Raw genomic sequence first — 25,258 nt, forward strand, 5'->3', positions numbered from 1 at the left:
AAAAAGCTGGAAGTGGTGCTGTGGCTGAAGTGGCAGAGCGCTAGCCTTGAGCGGAGGAGCTGAGGGACAGCGCCCAGGCCTAGAGTTCAGGCCCCACGACCGGACCCACCCCCTCCCCCCCATAAGAAGTGAGTCAGAATAGCTCTTCTAATAACAGACAGATAACACTGAGCATCCTCCTGCCATAGAAAGCACCTTGATCTTCCCTCATTTTCCTGACATCATCAATTAACAGAACAATTCTTCTGAGGTTAGAGCGTAAAAAAAGCAACAGCTAAACACTGATGGGAATTTACGTTGCAGTAATTGAGGAAGAGAAATAACTGGTGTGTTTCTCTCTAGCAAGGCCAATGCCAATAAAACTACCCTAGAGGAAGTAGGAAACTGAGCGTCAACACTGCTCATTCCTTCTGCCTTCTGTCAGTCTCCTGACAGATTTGTGAAGTCTAGAAAATTTCTCCGAAATCACACAGAACAAAAAGCATACCAGCACCACCAGCTGGGATGATTGTAGTCTGGTTTCCGAATGTCTGAAGAGCAACTTGTTTGACCATCCCAGAATGGGAACGGGATACGATGATTCGTGGGATCTTCTCATTGTAGGAAGAACGTGCTTTCACATTTGAACCACCATCTACCATCGCCCAAGCTGAAAAGCAAATGGGAACAAAAAGCAAATAGTCACTCATTAATAGCACTGAAGATTTTAACTTTCAACCCATTATCCTCAATCCACTTACGTATTATACATATTACTCTATACACTATGCTCTTTGGAGGGACTGAAAAGAAGTCACTCTATACATTTTTTTTCCGGAGAATTTTTATATTTTTTAAGTACAAAAGTTGTTTATTTATGTATTCATTTATTTATGTTTGTGCTAGTACTGGGGCTTGAATTCAGGACCTAGACAGTGTCCCTTGGCTTTTGTACTCAAGACTAGTGCTCTACCACAGCTCTACTTCTGGCTTTTCTGGTGGTTAGTTGGAGATAGGAGTTTCATCTCTCCTGCCCAGGCTGGGTTTGAATCATGATCCTCAGATCGCAGCTTCATGAGTAGCTAAGAATACAGGAGTGAACTTCTAACACCTGGCTGAAAGTTTATTTTTAACAGCAAAACAGCATAGGCTTTAATTAAGGGGACTGAAGTTTGAGGCCAGTCTGGGCAACAAGATTCCATCTCAACCAATAATCTCAATATAGAGTAGACATCTTCCATCTAGCTACATCAAAGTATAAATAGAAGGACCTTAGTCTAGGCAAAAACAGAAGGCCCTATCTAACAAGTAACTTAAGCAAAAACAGGTGGGGAGATAGCTCAAGTAGAGAATACCTGGCGTGGCAAGCACAAGGTCCTAAGCTCAAACCTTCAGTACCACCCACCCCCCAAAAGGTCAGTCATATATTAAGACAAAGCTTTAAAAAGGAGGGAAAGTGTACTCAGGCATAGTCAGAGAAAATGGCTATTATTTGACTTGAGAACGGCTGTGTTTCAGAGCTCCCCTGGGGTACAAGCTAAGCCTCTTCTGGGACTGCACCACAACCCAACTTCTCCCTACTCTATGAAGTTTCTTTTTCTCCTTTATAAAAATTTGATCCCAACCAACTCCTACTAAATATCCTACTTGCTGATGCCAACTCAAAGTCTTATTCTAGGGAAGCCTCGCCTATAATGTAAGCATAACTTCCTTGGATATTTCAAATTTTAAGACATATTTTTCTCCTGTAAGTATTTCCACTTCTAATGTATTCATGATTTCATTTATTTACATATTGATTAGCTTTCCTAAGTGGCTTTATAAACAGAAAATAGTTAAAGAAGTATGCTAGTTAGGTTCACCTGTCTGTTTTGCCAAGAAGTATAAAAAAGAAAACAAGTTAGATTTCAAACCAGAACAGCATTTTAAAGGGGTGAGGGTGGAGACCCCAGATATAGCTTGGTAAGTTTTTCTTGGTTTGGAAATGTTTCTCACTGAGTATTAAACTATGGAAGAGAGCAAACTTACTCAGAATTAAGATCATTGTCCTAGCATTCACTCACTGTAGGGTGAAATATAGTCCACCATGGCTAGCAACAAAAGCAGCTGCATCATTAACTTACTCCTGGCTGCAGGAAAAAAAAAAATCAAAAATATTAACAGTCTTGGTTTCTAAATTCCTTAAGGATGATAGCAGCCTCTTAGCTCTTTTCCTGTCACCTTCTAAAAACCATACACAGCCACAAAGACAGCAGATATAAATACCCATAGTCTGCACATATATAGTAAGTAGGACAACACTGAAAGTCACAAACACAAATATATGAACTAGCAAGAAAATGACTGCGGAGTCAGCAGAGAGCTGGATATGACCATGCTGTGGGAATTACAGAAGGAGCTTCACAGAGATGCTAAGAGGCTACAGACTTTCAGTGGTGGTAGAATTCAGAAAATAAGGGCTAGGATTCCTTTTGAGAAGAAAAGGCCCATTTAAAATGGAAACTACTGAAAGCAGGCCTACAATTTGACTTAACAAAGCACTGTGAAGAAAAGGCCTGGAGAAGACACAGAGCCAGAATATAATCCTGAGAACACTGCAGGGAAGGGGAGGGATGACCATAAAAGACATCTTTGGTGATGAAATTATTGCTAAAGAAAGGCTTCAAGAAAAGACTTCCTGGGGTTGGGAAGGTGGTTGGTTCGGTGGTAGAGTAACTGCCTTGCATGCATGAGGCTCTGGGTTAGATTCCTCAGCACCACATAGCAGAAAAAAAGCCAGAAATGGTGCTGTGGTTCAAGTGGTAGAGTGCTAGCCTTGAGCTGAAGAGCTGAGGGACAGTGCCCAGTTCCAAAGCTCAGATCCCACAACCGACCAAAAGAAAAAAAAAAAAACCACAAAGACTTCCTGAAACATTAAACACACAAAACAAAAATTGATAATAAAGCCTTCCCTATACTAACAGAAAAGCAAGCTCCTAATCTGAGAATGATCAAACTCCCAACTAGCCATTATTTGCTCATCAGTCCCACAGTATCTGGCCCAAACTTTGAAAAAGAAATATGAAACTGCATATGTGTATTTGTGTGTACATGTGTATATGAAGATACACATATATACAAACAATGCAGATTATAACTTTTCAAGCTTCTTGAAAATTTTCATAAAAGAGAGGAAAAGTATTCAACAACCTAAGTGGAAACAAAAGCAAGCAACAGATGAAAGAAATACCAGTAAGAAAAATAAAAGTAATGATTCAGAAAAGTTGGGCAGACAATAAAAAGATGTGAAATGAAGTCATGTCACATAGGAAAGAAACAACAAACAAAAAAGGGACAAAATCATTGCAGACCTATCAGTAAATCACAAAATACACGGAAAACAGAATTGTTCAAAAGTTTAGCAAACAACTGGAAACCCAAAGGGAATTTAACCAAGTAGATAAAATGAACTCCAGGGAAAGGGACAGAGAAGGATATTAGTAAAAGTCAACACTGAGTATCTAAAGAAGGATAAATTAATACAAGAAATCTGTCTAAATGATTTAAGAAAAATAGCTAAGGGCCTAAAAATCCCTATTGATAAGCATATTGAATAGCTTGGAATCTACACAGAGTACTGATTCTGAAACATCAGTTAAATCTTAGATTTTTAGAAATAAAGTTCTTTTGTATGTAGTCCAAGCAAAAATATTAAGCCACTTACAAAGGAAAGAAAATTAGAGTGTAATGAGTCTTTTAGTCAGTGAGATTCAACTCATAAAGATCCACATTCAGTTCAAGAGTTACTACATGCTTTAGTCAAGAAAAAAAAAAGGTGCATAATGAATTGAATAGAGTCCTACTAAAATCCTGGACAATCTGGGACTGTCAGAATGTGGTCTCATTTGTAACTAGGGTCCTTGCAAATGTAATTGTTTAAGGTGATGCTGAATTAGGATTGGCCCTAAATCCAAAGATTGATGGTTTTAAGGAGAGAAGATGGAGAAGATCACTAGATGAAAACAGGCAGGGTAAAGTAGTACAGCTTGTTACAAAGACCTAGGAATGGCAAGACTATCTATAACCACCAAAAAGCAAGATAAAAAGCAGGTTGGCTATTCCTCCTAAGCCTGCAGAGAAGTATAGTCCTTTTGTCTTTTTTTTTCTTAATATCAACTTATGGCATCTGGAACTTCCAGAGTATGTTTCTATTGTTTTACACCACTCAACTTGTTACTGCAGCTCCCTGATGCTACTACAATTAGTCAAACTTTCAAATAGCAAGGCTATGGAAAATGGTTTTTAAAGTATACTTTTCAACTAATATTTCACTCATGGGCCAGCTCTTCTGAAGTAATTTGTGAAGAGCACCTAACCAAGAGCTGACTGTAAAACTCTTCATAAATGCATCGTTAGCTAGCCTAGCATGAATATGACGATCTAAAAGTACACTAAAGAATAAGAGAATGAAAATAAAGGTGTGTAAATGTACTCTCACAGCTGACTGCAGAGTCGAAGGGTATCAGTTAAATGTGATTGGCTGAACAGCAGAGTTTAAAGTAACCAGCCAAACACATACAAGAAAGAAGTCAAAAAATTCAATTCTTTCACAAATGTTCAACCATTTTTACAAAGGGTGAACTTACAATACTCTACCGCTAGAGGTCAGCATTGTGTAAATGGATAAAAACAGCATATCTGTTGACACTAGAGATAAGAATTTAGGTAAAAATTTTCGAATTCAGTGATGTTAAATCCTATATAAATGTTAAATCCTATTTTAAAAAAACCTATATAAGGGTGTCCCTTATTGGAACACGTTTTTTTTTAAAGAATAATAGGTGCGTAAACATAAATGACTACTAGTAGGTAACTGGAAAGGTTAGAATGCATTGTTCTGTTTTGTTTTTAGAATGCATTTACGAGCAAGATATGCTTAAAAAAAGCATAGCAAGAAATAAAAAATGGTTGGTATTTTCATACACAGACTTCTGACAATGTAATTTATTTTTAATAGCTACATATTTCCACTGAGTGAATGTACAATTACTTAAGTATTTACATATTACTTCTCTAAAATACTATTCAAGTATTTCTTGTTTCTAGGGATTTCAAACTCAAGGAATTATAATCAGGTGATAAGAATATTTTTGTGGTGCTGCAGATGAAGCCCAGAGTCCCATGAACACTAGGTAAGTGCTTAAGCAATAAGCTATACTCCAGACTATGTGGTAAGAATTTTAATCAACTCTATTATAACTGTTGCCAGCAATCTGTAGTTCTCATTATAGCCAAGAATAGCTAAATATGATAAATACTGAATACTTCATTCAGTATCACTACCCTGCCAAGATCAATACACAGTAACATTCCCAACAAAAGCCACAGAGTAAACCTTCCTCCAGGAATGGGAGGTCATAGGTTGGATTCTTTCAGCAAACCTGATGACTGGCATGCACTATTATGCTTCAGCACACTGGACTTGTAAGCTGTATCATACAAGAATGTGGCATTCTATTGCTAGTTCATAAAGACACTTAAAAACAATCTCTTCTTGTTAGACTTTTGGCTTATTTGGGGTAAGCTTTTGGCAAATGAAGCCTATGCAATGAAGGTTTTGAAAATGGCCACTTATCTCTATTCTTTCTCCTAAAATAGATAGGGAAACCAAAACCCAAAATGTAAATCTATTTGCTTATCTAGTATCATTTTCTTCCTTGTTTCCTTTATTAAGGTTCCAATTTTCTTTGTGAAATCAGCTCTGTTTCTAGCTAAGGGTAATATCTGACATTCAGTCAATGAAACAGACCAGAGATTTAATGAATAGAGTTTAATGTTATCTTTCTCTAACACAAACATTATCTAGGATTTGTTCCTTTTGTTTCCCCTTCTTGAGGAAAAGAACCAGGAAAGGGCTAAGACTTACCTTGTAGTATACAAATAACAAAAAAACCTACTGCAGAAAAAAAAAAAAGCAACGAGAGGAGTTATTTCTTATCTGTGGTTTTGGTCCCCCTGTTAGGTGAGAAAACTCCCTTATTTATTGAAGCACTGTAATCAGATTTATGTGCAATGCCATCTGACATGGGTTAGTATCAAAAGAATGGTTTCAAAGACTCAAATTCTGTGCTTAACAAATATAAACTTGTTTGTTTTTAAGAGTCATGAAAACCTCCATTTTATATCCCTTCCAGTTATTTTGAGACTATAAAAATGTTTTTCAATATACTTTTATAAACTGTAAAAATAATAAATAGCTTGGCACCAGGAGCTCACACCTATAATTGTAGCTACTCAGGAGGCTGAGATTTGAGAATTGCAGCCAGGCTGGACAGGAAAGCCTGTGAAACTCTTACCTCCAAGAAACTATCAAAAAAAAAAAAAAAAAAAAGCCAGAAGTGGAGCTGTTCCTCAAGTGGGAAAGCACTAGCCATGAACAAAAAAAAACCCAGCAACAATAGCCAGGTCCTGAGTTAAAGCTCCAGGACTGGCCAATAAGAAGAAAGAAGAGGAAGAGAAGGAGGAAGAGAAGGCAAAGAGGACAAAGAAGGAGAACGAGAAGGAAGAGAAGGAGGAGGAAGCAGCAGCAGCAGTTGCTGCAGCCTAAGTAATTGCTACTAACCAAGTGTTAGTTCTTCTAGAAATATTTTGATCTACATGGTTTTCATAAAAGGTTAAACCTATTTTCTTATCTGTAACATAATAAATGAAGTCTCCCTTTATCACGTACTTATCAAAAAGTTCAAATAAAATAACATTAATTACAAATTGTTATTAAACAATTGTTAAGGCTTATATAGTCAAAACAAATATGTAAGTAATGATCTATTACTGATTTGCATAAAATTCCTGGCATTGCCTCTGTCATTAATGTAACTGAATGCTCTGATGGAATGTATTAAATTTGAGTCTATTTCCTCATCTGTGAGAATACTAAGTACACAGTGTAAGTTGTACTTAATAGCCATTTCTTCATTGTCCTTGAATGACAGATACACTTGGGTAGCCACTAAGACTGCATTTCTTACTTAGCTTTCCTTGTAACAAAACTCTTACCTATGTCTTACCAGCAGGACATGAGCAATGTGATTGGATATGAGAAGTCAAGTGTACAACATATAGGTCAAACCTTTTGTGGAAAATTACTTCCATTTTTACCCTCTCCACTGGTGTGTACGGATGAGGTGGTGAGCCACTTTCAAACACACTAAGGATGGCAACAAGTGTCAGGAGAATGTGATAGGTGATTGTTGGTTGTCCACTTGACTAAACTACAAGATACCTAGGGAATCAGCAGACACACTTCTGAATGTTTCTGTGAGAGTATTTCCAGTGAATTGTAGGGGACCAAATAGGAGGAAAGACCTGCTTTAAATATGCTACACACACACACACAAACACACACACACACACACACACACACGCACACACGCACACTCAGAGAATCTTGCTAACACAGGGAGCAAAAGCAGCAGGAAGGACCGGCCAGTGTTCAGAGAAGAGAGAAATAAAACTACCTGTCCAGAGAAGAGAAAAATAAAACTATTTTGTTCAACTTCTATACATTTTTACATATATCACTTCAGCCTAAATTAACAGCTTAAATTGTTTCCTAACAAATTCAATGAGCATTACAGGTAATATGTAAAATTAGTATCTTAAGGAATATCAGAACACTAATGCCACAAACCTTTAATAGCTGATATCTCTGAGAACTATCTAAATTATGAAAAGAGATACAGATATGACAAAGTAAGTATGATTCTGAAATACAGAGCCAACACTCAAATACATGTTAGCCTGTCTCAGTGCAGCTAAAATTTGGAATCCTGGTCATTTGGCAAAGTGAATAAATAACTCCAATATAATCAGTTACATACTCTTGGGACAGCAGTATAAGATGTCCAATGAATTAGTTCTCTAGGACTACTATAATATGTTACCATAAACTCAGCAGCTTACAACAAAAGAAGTTTATCTAAAAATCTAAAACCAAGATGTTAATGAATAGGGTTAGTTCCTAATTCCTAGAGGCTCTGAGGGTAAATCTGTTCCATACCCTTTCCTCTCTTCCTTTTGGTAGCAGACAATCCTCAGCTTCTTCAAGGCTTTACTCTGGTGTCTGTCTCTAACTTCATACGATGTTAACCAATGTGTGTATACATTCTATTACTTATATAGACACTATCATTGGTTTAAAGTCCTACTCTTTTTTTCTTAATTTTTTTTATTTATTGTGAAAATACCGTATACAGAGGGGTTGCAATTACATGAGCAAGGTAATGAGTATATTTCTTATCAAGCATTGTTGTGGCCTCCTCCTTTGTCCTCCCCCCCACCTCTCACCGTGCAAAGTTGTAAAGTTCGTTTTTCGATATAACGTCTTGTACACCTCATTGTTGCATTGAGTCCACCTGTATCCCTATTTAAACAATTTGTTTTTTCCCTTCCCTTCCACAAATTATACCAACATCAAATACAGTGAAAACAGATGTTAAAGTCCTACTCTTAAATATAATCTCATGACACCAAAGTTTGTACGTTATTATGGGCTGAATTGGTTCCCCTGATAGTATAATGGAGTTCTAACCTCTAGCACCTCAGAATCTGTAATTACCTGGACATAGAATTGCTGAGACATAACAAGTTAGATGAGGCCACACTGACTTATATTCCCTTAGTCCAACAGGACTGGTTTAATTATTAGGAGAGAAGAAACACAGACATACACAAAGAGGGCTACACGATAAAGGAAACACAGGTTGGAGTTATGTATTTATAAGGCAAGAATTCTATGGATTTCTGGCAAACTACCAGACACTAAGAGAAAAACATGAAAGTACAGTGCTTTACAGGCAATGTCTCTGCCAACACCTTGACTTTGGACTTCTATCCTTTAGTACTGTAAGAACTACAATGCTATTCTTCAAGATACAGTTTATGGTTTTTCATTACAGTAGCCCTAGGCTACTATAAAGTGGACATAAATTTAAAGACTTTATGTAATCCAGTATAATTTGCCACTAGGGCTCTTGGTACAGCGCAACTGTTACCATAAGAATCTTGTTATCTCAGGTAAGAATAGAGCCAAAGATCCATAACCTTTGCCCTGTGTTACTGATGAGAGTTACTAACTGAATGTATGACAATTCCCTTTAGGATGTCTGCAACGACACTGAGGCCAATACCACTCTTCTATTGAGAACCAGTGTGGTCATGTTCAACTTGCAACCAGTCCATACTATTACTGCTGCCTGGAAGACCACAGCTAGCCTCTCTGGCTAACTAATAGCTAGTATATGTCTATAGTGATAGCAGAATATTGTCTGTGTACAAGAGCTCAAATGCATGATCTTCCGATCTTCCATACACTCTTATGCCCAAAATAACTCTCACTGATGGGCCCAGACATCCTTGGGAATAAAAATTGTTTAGGAAGCCATATTTTGTCATGTATTATCAGTACCAACTATAAAATATTCACTGTATCCAATGAAGTGGTATGAAAAAGTAGGGGACCATCTTCAATAATTGCTGAGTTAGCTATAGGTGAGATTCTAACATGATGGCAAATACTACAGTCAACAGTTCAGTAACATTAACTCTTGAAAACTTTCATACGTGTCATACCTGTATACTCAGAAAATGGCTTATGAATAACTCCTAGAACAGGTTTACCATTTACAGCCACGCACACCATAGTGGTGACATACTTTCGAAGATCCTCTGTGAAAAAACACATACACAAAATTATCTAAGTACTGCACATAAATTCAAGATATATGACACTTTATTATAAATTCATACATAAGAAATACTTTTCAAAGATAACAATCTTCCAAAAGCAAACAGAGTCCAGGGATGAGAGCCAGATACAGGGACTAAAAAGAGATCATTTGGGTTACATCCTTAACCCACAGTTTTATTAGTTATATATTTTTGGTCAAATTACTTAAATTCAGTTTTTTCATCTACATACACAATACAGACAATAAAACACATTACTCATGTTTATACATCAAAATAACTTTTAATTTTATGATTTAATTTAAAAATCAAGTTAGGCAGGTACAACATTCATCATGTAGAGATGCACTCACTAAATGTTATGTGATCAATCAAGTTCAGTTTAAAAAAAACTTCTTGTAAAAAAACTTATTCCTATTAGCTATTCATGTAAAATATTATAATTTCATATATTATATGGATAATTTACACACATATACATATATATATATATACAAACACATACATGTATATAGGCTTAAAGTGGTAGAGCCTAGCTTTGAGCAAAATAACTCAGTGATAGCGCCCAGGCCCTGAGTTTAAACCCCATGACAGACAAAAAAAAAAAAAAAACGATGTTCCTTTACTGATTCTGAGCTACTGTCACTATATTTTGGGGCAAACAAAACAAGGCTCAAATCTCAATCTAGGTCCAATAGTTGTTTTTTGTTGTTGTTGCTGTTAGTCATGGGGCTTGAACTCTTCAGCTCAAGGTGAGTGATCTACCTCTTGAGCCACAGTGCCACTTTCAGGTTTCTGAGTGGCTTACTGGAGATAAGAGTCTCACGGAATTTCCTGCCCAGGCTGGCTTTGAACCAGGATCCTCAGATCTCAGCCTCCTGAATAGCTAGGTTTACAGGCATGAGCCACTGACTCCTGACCAACCTAGCTTTCCTGTCTTAAAATCTAATTGGAAAAAAATCTCAGTTTAGCCAAATCACTCTCCCTAGATACATTATATAAAGTATACTAGTAATATGCACTATATATAGTGTATATATAGTGCATATTACTAGTATACTTGTCTCATATATATATATAAAAATATATACATGCATATAGTGTATATTACCTGTATATTCCTGTGTAGCATCAAGTGGATCAATCCAGACAGTAACACTCTCAGCTGGTACCTCTTTAGGAGTAGTTATTTCCTTCAGGATATCCTCAGGAATCTTATGATCCCATAAGATAACCTCCTTATCAGTTGCATCCACATGTTCCTCAGTGTTTATCTGCACCAAAAATTGTGAACAGTTGAAAAATGAGAAAAACAGAAAATATGAAAGAAGAAATGTTAGCCAGAAATAACAGAAACAAATTCTTAATTTTATTTCAGAGCACTCACTGTAAAATAAAAATATATAAAAATAAAATTCCAGTGGCGTTTGTCTTTAAATACTTTCCGTCAATATTCAAGTTCAATTTTTTGTTTAATAGAGAGAATTCAAATGCAGACAAAATGAAACTGAGCATCAAAGAAGGAAGGAATTTAAAGCTTAGTGGTGGTTTATTGAGGAAAAAAAAAAATATATATATATAAAGGTTGGGCGTGGTAGCACCACCTCTAATCCTGGCACTTTAGAGGCGGAGGCAGGCAGAGCACAAGTTCCAGGTCAGCAGGCTATATAGCAAGACCCTGTCTCCAAACAACTAAAAACAAACAATTAAAAACAAGCAAAATAAAATATTTAAGGTTCTAAAATAGGAAAATAGTTACTGTTTTGGAATACTGAATATAACTGTAGTTAAGAGAGTCAAAGAAGTCTTAAAAGGAGCAAAGCGACATGTACTTTACAAAAAGCAATGTAACTTAAAAATAGAAAATTACAAATGGTAAAGGGAAAAAATACTCTAGGAAAGTGATTATACCTTTAGCACATAAGAAAAAGCAAATCTAGAAAATTGAAGGTTATAATAAGCTATATTATAAAATAAAAAGTTGAAATAAGCAATCAAATAGATATAAAAATGGTATTGTTTATACAGCAAGGACATTTCACAGGATAATGAGGTAAAGTCAAATTTTTTGTTTTATATAGCAGGAGACAAAAATTAAGACAAAATAAATGGTTTATTTATGGATATGTAAAAGTGCAGAGTATATGAATATATATATATTCTATTAAGAATGCAAACATTAGAGATTTCTTTAAACTGAGTTACGGGGCTGAGAAGGTGGCTCAGTGGTAAAGTGCTTGCCTTGCATGCATGAGGCCCTGGGTTCGATTCCTCAGCACCACATAAGCAGAAAAAGCAGGAAGTGGTGCTGTGGCTCAAGTGGTAGAGCGACAGCCTTGATCTGAAGAGTTGAGGGACAGCACACAGGCCCAGAGCTCAGGCCCCACAACCGACAAAAAACAGTAACAAAAACAAAAAACCAAAAAACTGAGTTACTTCTCAACCTTGATATAATGGACAATTTCAACTGGGTAATTTATTGTTGAGGTATTGTAAGCCAAGCCCAAAGAAACATGTGTCCCATGGTTTCCCTTATTTGCAATATCTAGTATATGTATGAGTCGAGCAGAAAAGGTCAGATAAGGTGATGTTAGGAAAATGAACCCTAAGATATGTATTTAAATGTTTTTTTTCTTTCATGCATTTGTTTCTAACGCATTTATAAGATTATTTCTTTGTTGCTTTGTATGTCCCTCCCCCACAGTATAACCCCTGCTTTCACTGTATTTGATGTCGGTATAATCTGTTGAGGGGAAGGGGAAAAACAAGTCGTTTAAATAAGGATACAGGTGGACCCGTTGCAGCAATGAGAAGTACAAGTTGTCATGTCGAAAACGAACTTTACAACTTTGGTGGGGTGGGGGGGAGGATTGGGTGGGGGGGTGAGGGGGAGGCTGGGAAGGGATGGGAAGGGTAAACAAAGGAGGAGGCTACAATGCTTTATAAGAAATGTACTCACTATCTTGCCCACGTAATTGTAACCCCTCTGTACAGTATTTTCACAATAAAAAAAATGTTTAAAAGAATTCCTGGCTAAATGTCAATAGAATCTAATAGATACTAACAACACCATCCCTAATTTTTTTAAAGAACTTTGCAGGGTGCTGGAGTTTTGGACTGTACACCTTGTGCTTGCTAGGCAGATACTCAACCACTTGAGCCATCCCCCAATCCCTTTACTTTGTGGATAAGGTCTCATTATTTTTGCCCAGAGGCCATCTATGGACCTCAATCCTCCAATCTTTGTTTTTTTTTTGTTTTTTCCACCATTTGAGCCACAGCATCACTTCTGGCTTTTTCTCAATGGTTTATTGGAGATAATTGTCACTAAGAACCTATTCTTGTCCAGATTGGCTTTGAATCATGATCCTCAGATCTCAGCCTCCTGAATAACTAGGAATCTCTGTCTCTTAAGTAACTGGAATTATAAATGTGTCCTACTATGCCTTGCCCCATCCCTTAGTTTTGACAACCAAACATATCTTGACATTGTCAAGTATGTCCCTGCTCTGTCTTTTGTACAGAACACTGCTAAGTAATAAGCTTATTGGTACATAGTCTCATTGGTAAGTTAATGAGTTTTCAAAGTGTTTAGAACTCGATTTACCTTTAGAAATTACAATATACCCAGTGTAGCAAATCTAATAATTTATTACATTTTAATAGTTAATAAAAACCTGTCAAGCTGGCACCGGTGGCTCATACCTGTAATCCTAGCTACTCAGGAGGCTGAGATCTAAGGATCACAGTTCAAAACCAGCCCGGGCAGGGAAGTCTATGAGATTCTATCTCCAATAAACCACTAGAAAACCGGAAGTGGGGCTATGGCTCAAGCAGTAGAGCCTCAAGCAGTAGAGCGTTTGCCTTGAGCCGAAGAGCGCAGGGACAGCGCCCAAGCCCAGAGTTCAAGCCCTACGACTGACAAAAAACAAAACCTGTCATTCCTATTTCAAATACTGGCTCCATTAAAAGATTTTCTTTTTTCTTTAATTATAAGATACACACATAAGAAAAATGCTCCTCAAAAGATTTCAGTTAAGGGCTAACATTTGAAGGAAGAAAGCTGTTGGGGTCTTGTACTTTCTGACAAGATCTTTTTCTAGATTTTTCTTTTTTCTTTTTGTTGGTCCTAGGTCTTGAATTCTGAGCCTGAGGGCTGTCCCTCAGCTCTTCAGCTCAAGGTAAGCGCTCTACCACTTGAACCACAGTGCCACTTCTCGCTTTTTTTGTTTATGTGGTGCTGAGGAACTGAGCCCAGGGACTCATGTATGCAAGGTGAGCACTGTACCACTGAGCCACCTTCCCAGCCCCTAGGTCTTTCTTTTTAATACTGCACGATGCCATACTGTGCCAGAGTGATTACAGCACTAAGAACACAGTAGGGCACTAAGAGCATAAAACTCAGCAGCTACTAGCAGTAACTGGAAGATTTCAACTGGTCACTGAAGAGCTTAGAAATAGTAGTATTCCATAAATATTAAGTCACAAAATATTTCTTAATACTGAACCCAAGTATTTGTTAACTCAGTAACTATTTATTGACTGATAACTATATAAGTAAATATCTATTAACTGATAAATGGATAACTATATTATGATATATCCATTAGGTCATTCAGCCATAAATGAAGGACTGAAATTAGTAGAGATGAAGTACTGAGTCCTGAAGGAACACTGATGAACCTCTGCTTTCTAAAAGAAGTCAGGTACAAGATACTAAATACTTATCTGGTCATATGTACAAAGCTTTTGACCTTTTCTGCTTGTCCTAGACATATACTAGTTATTGCAAATAAGGGAAACCATGGGACCTATGTTTCTTTGGGCCTGGCTTACTTCACTTAATATAAGATGATGTTAAGTGAAATGAACTCCAAGACAGGGACATAAGTAATTTTTTTTCTTGCTATTGTTTTTAACGTACTTATGAGGTACTATGTGATTTTTCTGTTTCCTTTGTATGTTCTTTCCCCATGGTATCAACCCTGTTTTCACTGTATTTGATTCGGGTGCACTGCATCTTGTATACACATTTTTCTAATTTGGGGAGGGGAAGGGAAAAAACAAACTGCTTAAATAGGGATATGGGTTGACCCATTTTAACCATGAGATGTAAAAGACACTATGTTGAAAATGAACTTTACAACTTGTGGGAGGGAGGGAAGGAGGTGCTGGAGAAGTGGGGAGGTGGGGAGGGAAGGGATGGTAGGGGAAAAACAAAGGAGGAGGTAACAATGCTTGATAGGAAATGTACTCATTACCTTACTCATGTAACTGTACCCCCTCTGTACATTATTTTTACAATAAAAAATATTAAAAAGATACTAAATACTTACTATATGATTCTACTAATGACAAAAGTAGGTATGGATATAAAGGCAGATAGCAGATTAGTAGCTGTCTGGGGAAAGGATTAATAAGAAAGATTAATAGTGAGTGGGTGGGCACAAGGATATTACTAAAGTGATGAAGTATTCTAAAACTTACCAATGATGACAGTTGTGTGATTTGTCAAATCTAGTAAAAATTACTAAATTATAGACAGCAAATTATATGATATATTGACTTTTCCTACAATAAAGAAGAGAAGAAAGAGGAGGAACAAGAAGACAAAGAAGAAAGCAGCAGTCAGAAGTGATGGTGTAATTCCATCACCTGTAATCCCATCATCCAGGAAGCTAAAGGTAGGATTATGAAGTAAACCTGGGCTAAACAGAGACCCTCTGTCAAAACACCAACAATAAAGAAAGAAAAAAAAGAGAGGGCATCTAGGGAAGCTCTTGTAGAAAAGGAGCCTGGCATGAATTCTGGCATTCTAGCTGGCAGAGTAACAACTGTAGACCCTGTGATAGGAGTATGCCTGGTATGTTCCGTAGGCAGCAAAGAGGCAAGCAGCAGAGAGGCAGTTAATGAGAAAGACACAGGACAGAGGTCAGAGGAGTAATGGAATCCAGATGGTGAAGGACCTTGTAGGCCACAATACAGAGCCATCTGCTTCCTATCATAGCATCTATTATAAATATGCAGAGGGTCCTAATGATTGTAGCAAGCTGGAAGGAGGTAGAAGGATGTGGGGAGGTACAAAAAAGATAAATAAAATGAAATAAAACCATAAATAAAATAAAATAGATGGAATAAAACCATAATGTGCAGCTGATTACCTGGGCAATGAGAAAATACAAAGAACCTGAATAAAAATTTAAACAATTTATAATTATATAGTAAAATTGCTAGTTAAGAGATTAATTGCATTTGTATATATCAGTAGCAAATTTTTAATTTTCAAAACAGAAAATCATGTGCTGGGTGCCAATGGCTCATGCCTGTAATCCCAGAAATTCATGAGGCTAAGAGGATTTATGGATCATAGTTGGAACCTAGCCTGGGCAGGAAAGCCTGTGAGACTTCTATCTCCAATTAAGTACTAAAAAGGTCAAAAGTAAAGCTGTGGCTCAAGTGGTAGTATACTAGTCTTAAGCAAAAATTTAAAATAAAAACAAACAAACCCCCAGAAAAACCCCACAAAAAACAAAAACAAAAATATAAAACAGAAGAACTCAAGGACAGTGCTCAAATCCTGAGTTCAAGCTCTAGGGCAGGCACCAAAAATGAGAAAAGAAAACCATCTAAGCTAATAACAAAAATAAACTATCTGGAAATAAAGTTTATGCAAGACATATGGACAAAATAAAACCTCTTTAAAAGGTACTAACATAAACCTACATAAAAGGAAAGCTTAATTTTAATATAAAGACTTAAAAAATGTCAATTCTCCCATAATAAACTACAAAGTTATTGCAACTCTAATCAAAATACTCTTAGGTTTTGTTTTTCACTTCTCAGAAATTGGAAAGCCACTCCAAAACTTACATAATATAGCAAAAATACAACAGTCACAATATTTTTAAGTAAGGTAAAAATATGCAGACATCAAGACTTAATCTTGTAGCATTCTAGTTCAGAACCAGAATAAGATACATATATATACTGAATGAATTCAAAAGAAATAGATAAAATAATGAGTCTCAGAAAAGTTGAAGCATTTCACAAATCTTGTACAGTGTAGGTTACAAAAATAACAATACCCCATCAATGCATTGTAGAACTTTATTTGAATAAGATCACTGAGAATCAAGAAGAAAGACAAGAACATTAACTCAATTACACAACCTTCTTTTACTACTACCATCTACCAATAAAAAATCCATGGTCCACCAGTATACACAGCCTTTGTGGTATACACTAAATTCAAAACCTTTTTAAATTAACCCTTTTTAACTAACAATGCATATGAAATGAGTAAGTCCTGAAAAATCTACTTCCCAGTTTTAAGTACATATGCGCAACATTCTGGGGGAAAAAAAGGCTAATTTAAGCTATTATAATCTAATATGAATTCTTAGCCTTCAACAGTATACTGAATCACTGACTCATTTATTCAACAACTATTTTATAACTACCATACACTGAACTCTTTTGGGCACTAAAGTACATTAATGAACCAAAGAAAAACTTCTAGCTTTCCAGAGCTTCCCTTCTTAAACAAGCAATCTGACTCTTAAAGCTGACCATGTCACTCCAAGTTCAATATTCCAATGGTTTTCATTATGCAGATAAAATCCAGACTCCTTATCATCATGATCAGGATCAACAGATGATTTGAAGCCAGAAACAACTATTCAGTACTTCTCTCCACATGCAAACTTATTTTCTGCACTCCAGACTTAACCACTGGCCTCAGAGGCATTTGTACTTTTTGTACCCTTCTCACATACATATCGTCCAGGTTTCTGTATCGTGGGCTACTTCGTATCATCCAGATCTTAGTTCAAATGACAGCATCTCATATGGCCTTCTCTGACTACCAAGGGTAAAGTAAGATCTCCAGATGCTCTTCCCATATGTTTTCTTTCTCAAAGCCTGTAGTATCTAAAATGATCAGTTCTCCAAGAGTTTTATTACTGAAAATTTTCTTCATTTGCTTCATTACTATAATCCTCATTTCCACTGTCTATACCAAAGAAGATGTTCATTAAAAATCTCCCCACCACCACCTTCTTCCCTCAGGCTTGCTTGCTCAGCTGGCAGCTTACCACTTGAACCACACCTCCAGCCCAGTTTTTGCTGGTTGTTTTTGGAGGTGGAATCTTGTGGATTTTTCTGTCTGAGCTGACTTCAACCCTGTGTCTCAATTTCTTGAGTAGTTCAGATGACAGACTTGAATCACCAGCACTTGGCTAATAAACATTTCTTGATTGAGGCTCTTATTCTAGCTGCAGTACTTTTTTTCGTTTCTTCTTCATAATCTTCTATTGTTTACTCTGCTTTCCTTAAGCTTACTGCCTATTTATCTTTCAAAGACTTCAACAAGGAAAGGCAGTGTGAGAAATCAACTGCAACCTTACAAAAAGCCTGTATTACACCTACTTATAGACAATAGCCTCAACCAATCACCACCTTTATGCTGCCTTGCCCATTCCCAAAGAAGCCCAGTGGGAGGAATGAAAAATGAGGCTTTTAGAGAACCTATGATTTTTGCGGGGTAACATGAAAAGCTTCTAGAAATCAGAAAACTGCAAATTGAGCTTAAGCTCTACTCATATATTACCCCTCATGTGGCCAACTGTCTAAATGTTCCTTAGGCTTTTCTTAATTTGTAAGCAAACCAAGTGAGTGCCCGCCCCCCCTTCCTGTAGGTCATGGGGCTTGAACTCTAGGCCTGGGCACTATCTCTGAGCTGATCTTCAGCTGAAGGCAAGCACTCTACCACCTAAACCACAGTGCCATTTCCAGTTTTCTGGTGGTTTATTGAAGATAAAAGTCTCATGGACTTTCCTGCCCAGGCTGGTGTTGAATCATGATCCTCAGATCTCAGCCTCCTGAGTAGCTAGGATTACAAGTGTGAGCCATTGGTGCCTGGCTTGGATCTCTTTTTTTAACTTGTCTCCTATCTAAACATATCTATAGCTCACAAATCCAGTTCTCTTTTCCTTTCTGGGCATATGGTAAATTATAGTCCCTATCTTCTTTGCAGTCGGAGACACATGACAAAGGATCTAGATAATGAAATGTGGACAGAAAATGTGAAATATGGACAAAATGTGGATGCACATCTTGGCTAAGGCTGAGATTAAGTTTTAAATCTCTTCTGCTGTTTGCCTGCCATGAACAAGATCATAGAGTCACTGTCACAGCATATAGGACAGCTACCTTGGACTATGTTAGAATTCCAAGATTTGTGGTTGCTTTAGTTCTACCTACTCAGACTTTCCAGGCTAATGCATTTTCTCTTTTATTTAATTTAAATATTCCTAAGCAGTTTAAAAGCCAGAAGAAATGCACACAAGTACTTCAAGTCAGTTTGATTCTCTTATTCCTAATTTAACTATAGATAACAATTCTGGGGGATTGGAGCAAATAATCTCACATATGAGTTGGAAAGTAGGGAGAATACATGAAATAAGAAAAAAACCATGAAGAATGTTAGGTCCAGGTTCGAAGAGGAAAGGAAGCACAGCTTAGACAAGGCATTGTTAAGTATGAGGCCAGGTAGAGAAGCCTATAATTTTGCAAATGAAAAATGTTTCATGCATATGGTAGGCAAAACCCAAGCAAAGCCATGCCAAGGCTCAATAATCACTTATTTTATTTACTTTTGTTGTTGTTGTTTGTTGTGAGGCTTAACTCAGGGCCTGGGCATTGTCCCTGAGCTCTATTTCTCTATTTCTTACTCTATACCACTTTGAGCCACAGATCCACTTTGGTTTTTGAGTAGTTTATTGGAGATAAGAGTCTCACAGGGACTTTTCTGCTCAGGTTGGCTTCAAACTTTGATCCTCAGATCTTAGTCTCCTGTAGGATTACAGGTGTGAGCCACCAGCTCCTGGCTTTTTTTATTTTTTGTCAATCATGGGGGTTTGAACCCAGGGCCTGGATGTTGTCCCTAAGCTATTTCACTTAAGGCTAGTACTCTACCACTTGAGCCACAGTGCCACTTCTGGTTTTCTGGTAGTTAACTGGAGAGAAGAGTCTCATGGACATTCTTGCCTGGACTGCCTATAGCAAATGAACATACTCTACTGTCTCATTATCTTAGAAATAGATACCACATACCACACACATGCACAAAACAAAAACTATCTTCTCTTAATTTAACACCATTGCCAACTTCCTTAGAAGTCAAATTTCTTAAAGGACTTACCTTTACATAATGTTTCCATTCCTTACCTTTCCCCATTTTCAACCACATCATGCTACCAAGAAAGCTTTCACAAAGATGGCCAATGATATACGTACAGAACTATGATGAAGAGATTAATTATAGATTTCCTATGTTCAAAGTAGGTATGAGAGTAAAACTGAGTATAGTCCTTAACACTAAGTGAGCATTGAATAAACACTGGATGCTATTATTCTTGGTAAATGATGCTTTTAGTCTTCATTATCCTTCCTTGGTCCCCGGCATTGATTTTCCCCTATCCTTTATATGCTCTCCCTACACAATCCTGTCCAAACTAGTTTCCATTAACATGGCAACACAGATGACTACTAAATTGTACCTACAATTTAGAAGTCTCTTGACAGCCTTACTCATATATATTCAACTACCTCCTTAACATCTCCCCTTGGACACACCAAAGACATATCTAACACAAGTCAAAAATGACCCTCATAATCTAACCCTCCATCCTATCATTACCACACACCTCCCTTTTTATTTTTATTTAGTTTTTTTTTTTTTTCGGAGGTGGTGTGGGGGTGCTGGGGATGGGCTTCACACATTATAAGCAAACACTATCACTGGGCTACACCTCCAGCCAAAAGTGCTTATCTATTTTTTAAAAGACCCCTTTCTAATGCAATTATTTTTCTCTTTACCATATCTTTCCTACAAATACAATTCTACTTTGAAGAACACTGTCTCTCACTGAAGTAATTTCTTTAACCAGTGTCTCTGTATTCACTTTTCTCACTCTAAACTATCCCCAAGTATGTACTCTTAGTACTTCCATTTCTTCAACACTTTTAAAGTTATAAGTACACTTTTGTCATTCCTGTTATACTGCTTGTACTCAGAATTAAGACAGGTGTGTGCGAGATGATTCTCAATGAATCACAGTGAGCCTATGGTGGTTTTCTAGTGTATAATCATTGCATATTAGTTAGCCCCTCCAACTGTCAATTCCTTTATTGGCAAAACAAAGGTTACATTTCTTAACCTATATTGTTCTACAGATCAATTAATAATGACATTAAAAAGTTTAGTTACAGAGCCGGGCGCTGGGGGCTCTCGCCTGTAATCCTAGCTACTCAGGAGGCTGAGATCTGAGGATCACGGTTCAAAGCCTGCACGGGCAGAAGAGTCTGGGACTCTTATCTCCAATAAACCACTAGAAAACCAGAAGAGGTGCTGTGGCTTAAGCGGTAGAGCGCTCGCCTTGAGCTGAAGAGCACAGGGGTAGCACCCAAGCCCAGAGTTCAAGCTCCACAACCAACAACAACAAAAAAAGGTTAGTTACTTGCTAAAAGCTTGCCTTGAGTTTGATCTTCTCTCACATGGACTATTCTCACAATCTCCTAATTGGTCTTAATCATGTCCAAATACCCAAAGAATAGAGTATGGCATATTACAGGCCTCAAGAAAAATTAGCTTAAGTCTTGCTTCTTTTTGGTATACCAGTATTAAAGATCACATTCAAACTCCTTCTTCCTAATCATTTCCACTGTGATTCTTCCCAAAGCGTATCAAACCAATAGATGAATTCATTGCAATACTTGAATTTGTTGTGTGTTGAATCTGTTGGGAGTGCTCCTTTGAACTAGGTGGATTTTGTTTTGTTTTTTTTTTGTCTATAGTGCTTATGTCTGTACCTACTAAGAGTTATCTTGATTTTGCAGAAAAGGAAGAAATAGCCAGAACCTAGGCTGGTGACTAGACAGGAGGTAAACAAAGGTATTCTCTGCACTGTATTAGTGCTTCTTAACTGTTCCAGCCATCACTTCAGTTGAAAGAAATGAGTTAAACTCCCATCCCTCAAACCAAGAAAGGTACTGCCCCAACTTTCTGCTACCGATTAGTAATACTATGCTTAATCTTCAAATAAGTTATTGTCAAATAAACAAGGTGAGGGCAGAATCCTCATAGATGGAGTCCCGTACACATCAAATAGAAGTAATAATCTTAAATTTTTCCTGTTACTACAAACCCATCCCACAAAACTATATTCATCCTTCAGTTTTATCATTATCCACAAGGAATAATCAGGGACCATGTCATAAAAATGGCTACCGTTACTACTACTTTGATACTGAGCCATCAGGCATCCTCAATTGCTTAGGAGTAAGACCAGATTCTCTGAAGGTACACTCAAGACCTATGACTTGAGAAAGAATGAACAATCCAAGGTCAAATTTGACTTTTGTTGGGATAGTATATACTTCTCTTGAAGTCAATCTGGTCACCAACTGACAAATTGGGTCATATTAATTCTGTTATAAAGGTTGTCTTATGTATTCTGGGTTGTTTCCTCTCTACCCATTGGTTGCTAGTTAAGATTCCATCCCTGGCTGTGACAGCCAAAGATTTCTGTAGACATTGCCAAATAAATACTTCTTGGGGGAACAAAACTGTCTCCAAGTATTCTAGAATGACTCCTGGTATAACTTTTACTGATGAAAGAATATTAACTGGTGAAGCTCAGACTTTCAGACATCAAAGTAATGAGAGAAAGAAAATAAATCTCTCTCATTTGTACAGGACATGGGCTTTTTTTTCTTTTGCAAGAGTACTTGTGGTTTCTCAATGGTCATTTTCCATTAGGAAATAAACTAAGTGGAATATGGTTAAGTTAGTTAACAAAGTCTTTGGGGGGAGGCTCCAAAAACAACTAAGCATCTGGTCATTAGGGGAGAGGAGGAAAAAAAAGAAAAAAAATCTGAGTCTCTACTTAGAGGTCTGCAACATCTGACCTCTACTCTAGTCTCATAAAACTAGGGTAAAAGGGGCTGGGAAGGTGGCTCAGTGGTTAAGGTGCTTGCCTTGCATGTCTGAGGCCCTGAGTTCGATTCCTCAGCACCACATAAGCAAAAACAAAAAAGCCGGAAGTGGCACTGTGGCTCAAGTGGTAGAGCGCTAGCTTTCAGCTGAAGAGCTGAGGGACAGTGCCCAGGCTCAGAGTTCAGGCCCCACGACCGGACCCAAAAAAAAAACAAAACAAAAAAAAAACTAGGGTAAAAGGAGATAGGCCAATATGACACCATCCCTACTCTGACACTAAAATCAAACACAATTTCCTCTCTGCCACTAATCAAACCCAACCTGAACACTAAAGATGCACATATAAACATTCAAACAAAAAGTCATTTCCTAGATTTTAAATCTGCAAACCCAAAACTCAGCTTTTATGGTTAATAAAATGCTACACACTATCTTTGGCAGCTATTTTCTTGTTGGCCATTGAGTTCAAGCTCCTAGTACATGCATACATACATAGAGACACATACTTTGCTTGCTAAGGTGCACTATTTGTACCTTTAAGCTTCTATAGCTCTATATCCCCCCATCTCACTCCCAGGAAGTTATAGTATAACTTTTAAGTAGTCTTCAAATAGTCAAGCTAAAATGAAAAGCTACAAAGCTAACGTATGCTGTAGACTATTGTTATGTTCGTCAAAATTTCCCATTTGACAGTGTGCTTTTTTTTGATAGTTCTGGGATTTGAACTCAAGGCCTCAAGTACACTAAGCAGGGGCTTAGCCACACCGCTAGTCTACTTTTTGCTTTAGTAACTTTTCAGTTAGGGTCTTGCCAAGGCTGTTCTTGGACCAAGATCTTCTTATCCTCCTCCACAGCTGCCATTACAGGCATGATCAACTATACTCAGACATATCCCATTTGGAAAGTGGGAGCATAAATGAAATTAAAGTTGCTGGAATGATCAAATGTAGACAATATCCAGCCACCTAGAATATACTGTTAGATGCAAACAAAGATAAGTATTATTTGTGATGGTAAAGCAGAGTAAAGAAGAAGAGAAAGCAGTTATACACAAGGGTTTTATTTGAAAAGACATTTGAAAAAAATTATGTTAATGCCAATCACATCTGGTAGGTACTGTTTCATGTGGGAAAAATGAAAGAAAGGAAGTGTGAGATGGGCAAAGGAGAAAAGAAAGAAAGGCAGAGTGCAAGCCTATGACAAGGGTTACATAAGACAAATGCTACAAAGACAATAGTCTCCTAATCTTCCTAGAACAATAAAAAGTCAGGTATGTTCCACAGAAGATTGGGTTTACTTATCACTGTTTATTTAATTAACAAAATTCCATTGGAAACACTTTTTCTTTCTAGTAGCTAAACCTACTAGTAGGTAACACTATGCACAACCTACATTACATTAAACTCTTCCTCTGGAACCACAACACTTTCAAAAGAAAAAACTTTAAAGTACATTCCACTGAAGGATAGCTCCATCGATGAATTCCAGAAATATTTAATAACAGATTCAAAATGTCTGGATTTCCTTAAGAAAAACATCAACTGCTCCAGAAACCAAAGAAAAGGTAAATGTCGTTTAAATTTCATTCTCTGATGTAAATAGAGAATGTAAATCAAGTGCAAAGCAGGGATTCATGGCTGAAATGAATTTGCTGGGAAGCATATTTCCAGATGTTTCCTTTTAGGGCCCGAACTACATGCCGTTAAGGAGGTATTAATTAAGAAGACCCGGTCCCCCAAATGCTCTGACACCACCATCTCTGCAATAAGATTTATAACAATTCTTTACCCCCTTCCTAATGAAATCAAGGCAGAGCCCAGGCCTGCGGGGGTTCTAGTCCACCACCTTCATTTACCCAACAACCTGGGTCAATTCATTTCTTCAGCGTCTGGGCATCCCATCCCACCCAAAGGCCAGAACTCACAGTCCTGGGTACTCACAGCTGATGCACAACCAGGTTGATTCTCCAAAAGAGCCTGGCACACAGATCTTCTAGTTAAGTAATCTCCATGACTCCGCACTTTAAACTTCCTCACCTCAGTTTCTCCATCTGCTAAATGGGCGCAACGAGGAGTCCGATCCCAGGGTCCCACCGCCCCCCCCACCCCCCGGGCAGCGAGGCCCGCGCCCTCCCCGCCCGCGCCCACCTGCACGCTGGGGAAGGCGGTCTTGAGCAGGTAGAACATCTTGCGGTTGGACAGAACGTCGCCGCTGGTCATCTTGTCGTCGGCTCCCTCGCGCGTCTTCCCCTTGGACTTCTCGTGGAGGACATTGCTCTCGCGGACGCGCCGCACCTCGTCGCCGCCACGCACCGCCGCCAGCACCGACACCGCCAGCATCTCGCGCAAATCCACCACGGCGCCCGCGTCGGCCGCGGCTGCGGGCCCCGCCGCGCCCAGCTCGGTGCCCAGGCCGAAGAGACTGAAGCGGCCGGCCAGGAAGCCCGAGTAGAGATGGTAGAGCACGCCGAGCCCCAGCAGGCAGAACACCGCCACCCCCAGCGGGGACAGGCGGATGCCCATGGGGGCCATGGTGCGGGAGCCCGGGCGCCCCGGG

General features: G+C 38.0%; 1 protein-coding gene across 1 annotated transcript in view; it reads right to left on the reverse strand.

The window, feature by feature from the left end:
• Positions 1-25,252, reverse strand: part of Impad1 (inositol monophosphatase domain containing 1) — a 27,230-nt gene extending 1,978 nt beyond the window's left edge. The window contains exons 1-4 of the mRNA XM_013009416.1: positions 24,850-25,252; positions 10,817-10,979; positions 9,589-9,684; positions 488-649 (exon numbers count right to left, since the gene is read on the reverse strand). Coding sequence (XP_012864870.1) covers positions 488-649; positions 9,589-9,684; positions 10,817-10,979; positions 24,850-25,233 — 805 coding nt within the window. The 5' untranslated portion in view covers positions 25,234-25,252. The remainder of the gene's footprint in view (positions 1-487; positions 650-9,588; positions 9,685-10,816; positions 10,980-24,849) is intronic.
• Between the last annotated feature and the right edge of the window lie 6 nt (positions 25,253-25,258).

This window comes from Dipodomys ordii, unplaced genomic scaffold (genome assembly GCF_000151885.1).
Source record: "Dipodomys ordii isolate 6190 unplaced genomic scaffold, Dord_2.0 Scaffold9, whole genome shotgun sequence".
Lineage (NCBI taxonomy): Eukaryota > Metazoa > Chordata > Mammalia > Rodentia > Heteromyidae > Dipodomys > Dipodomys ordii.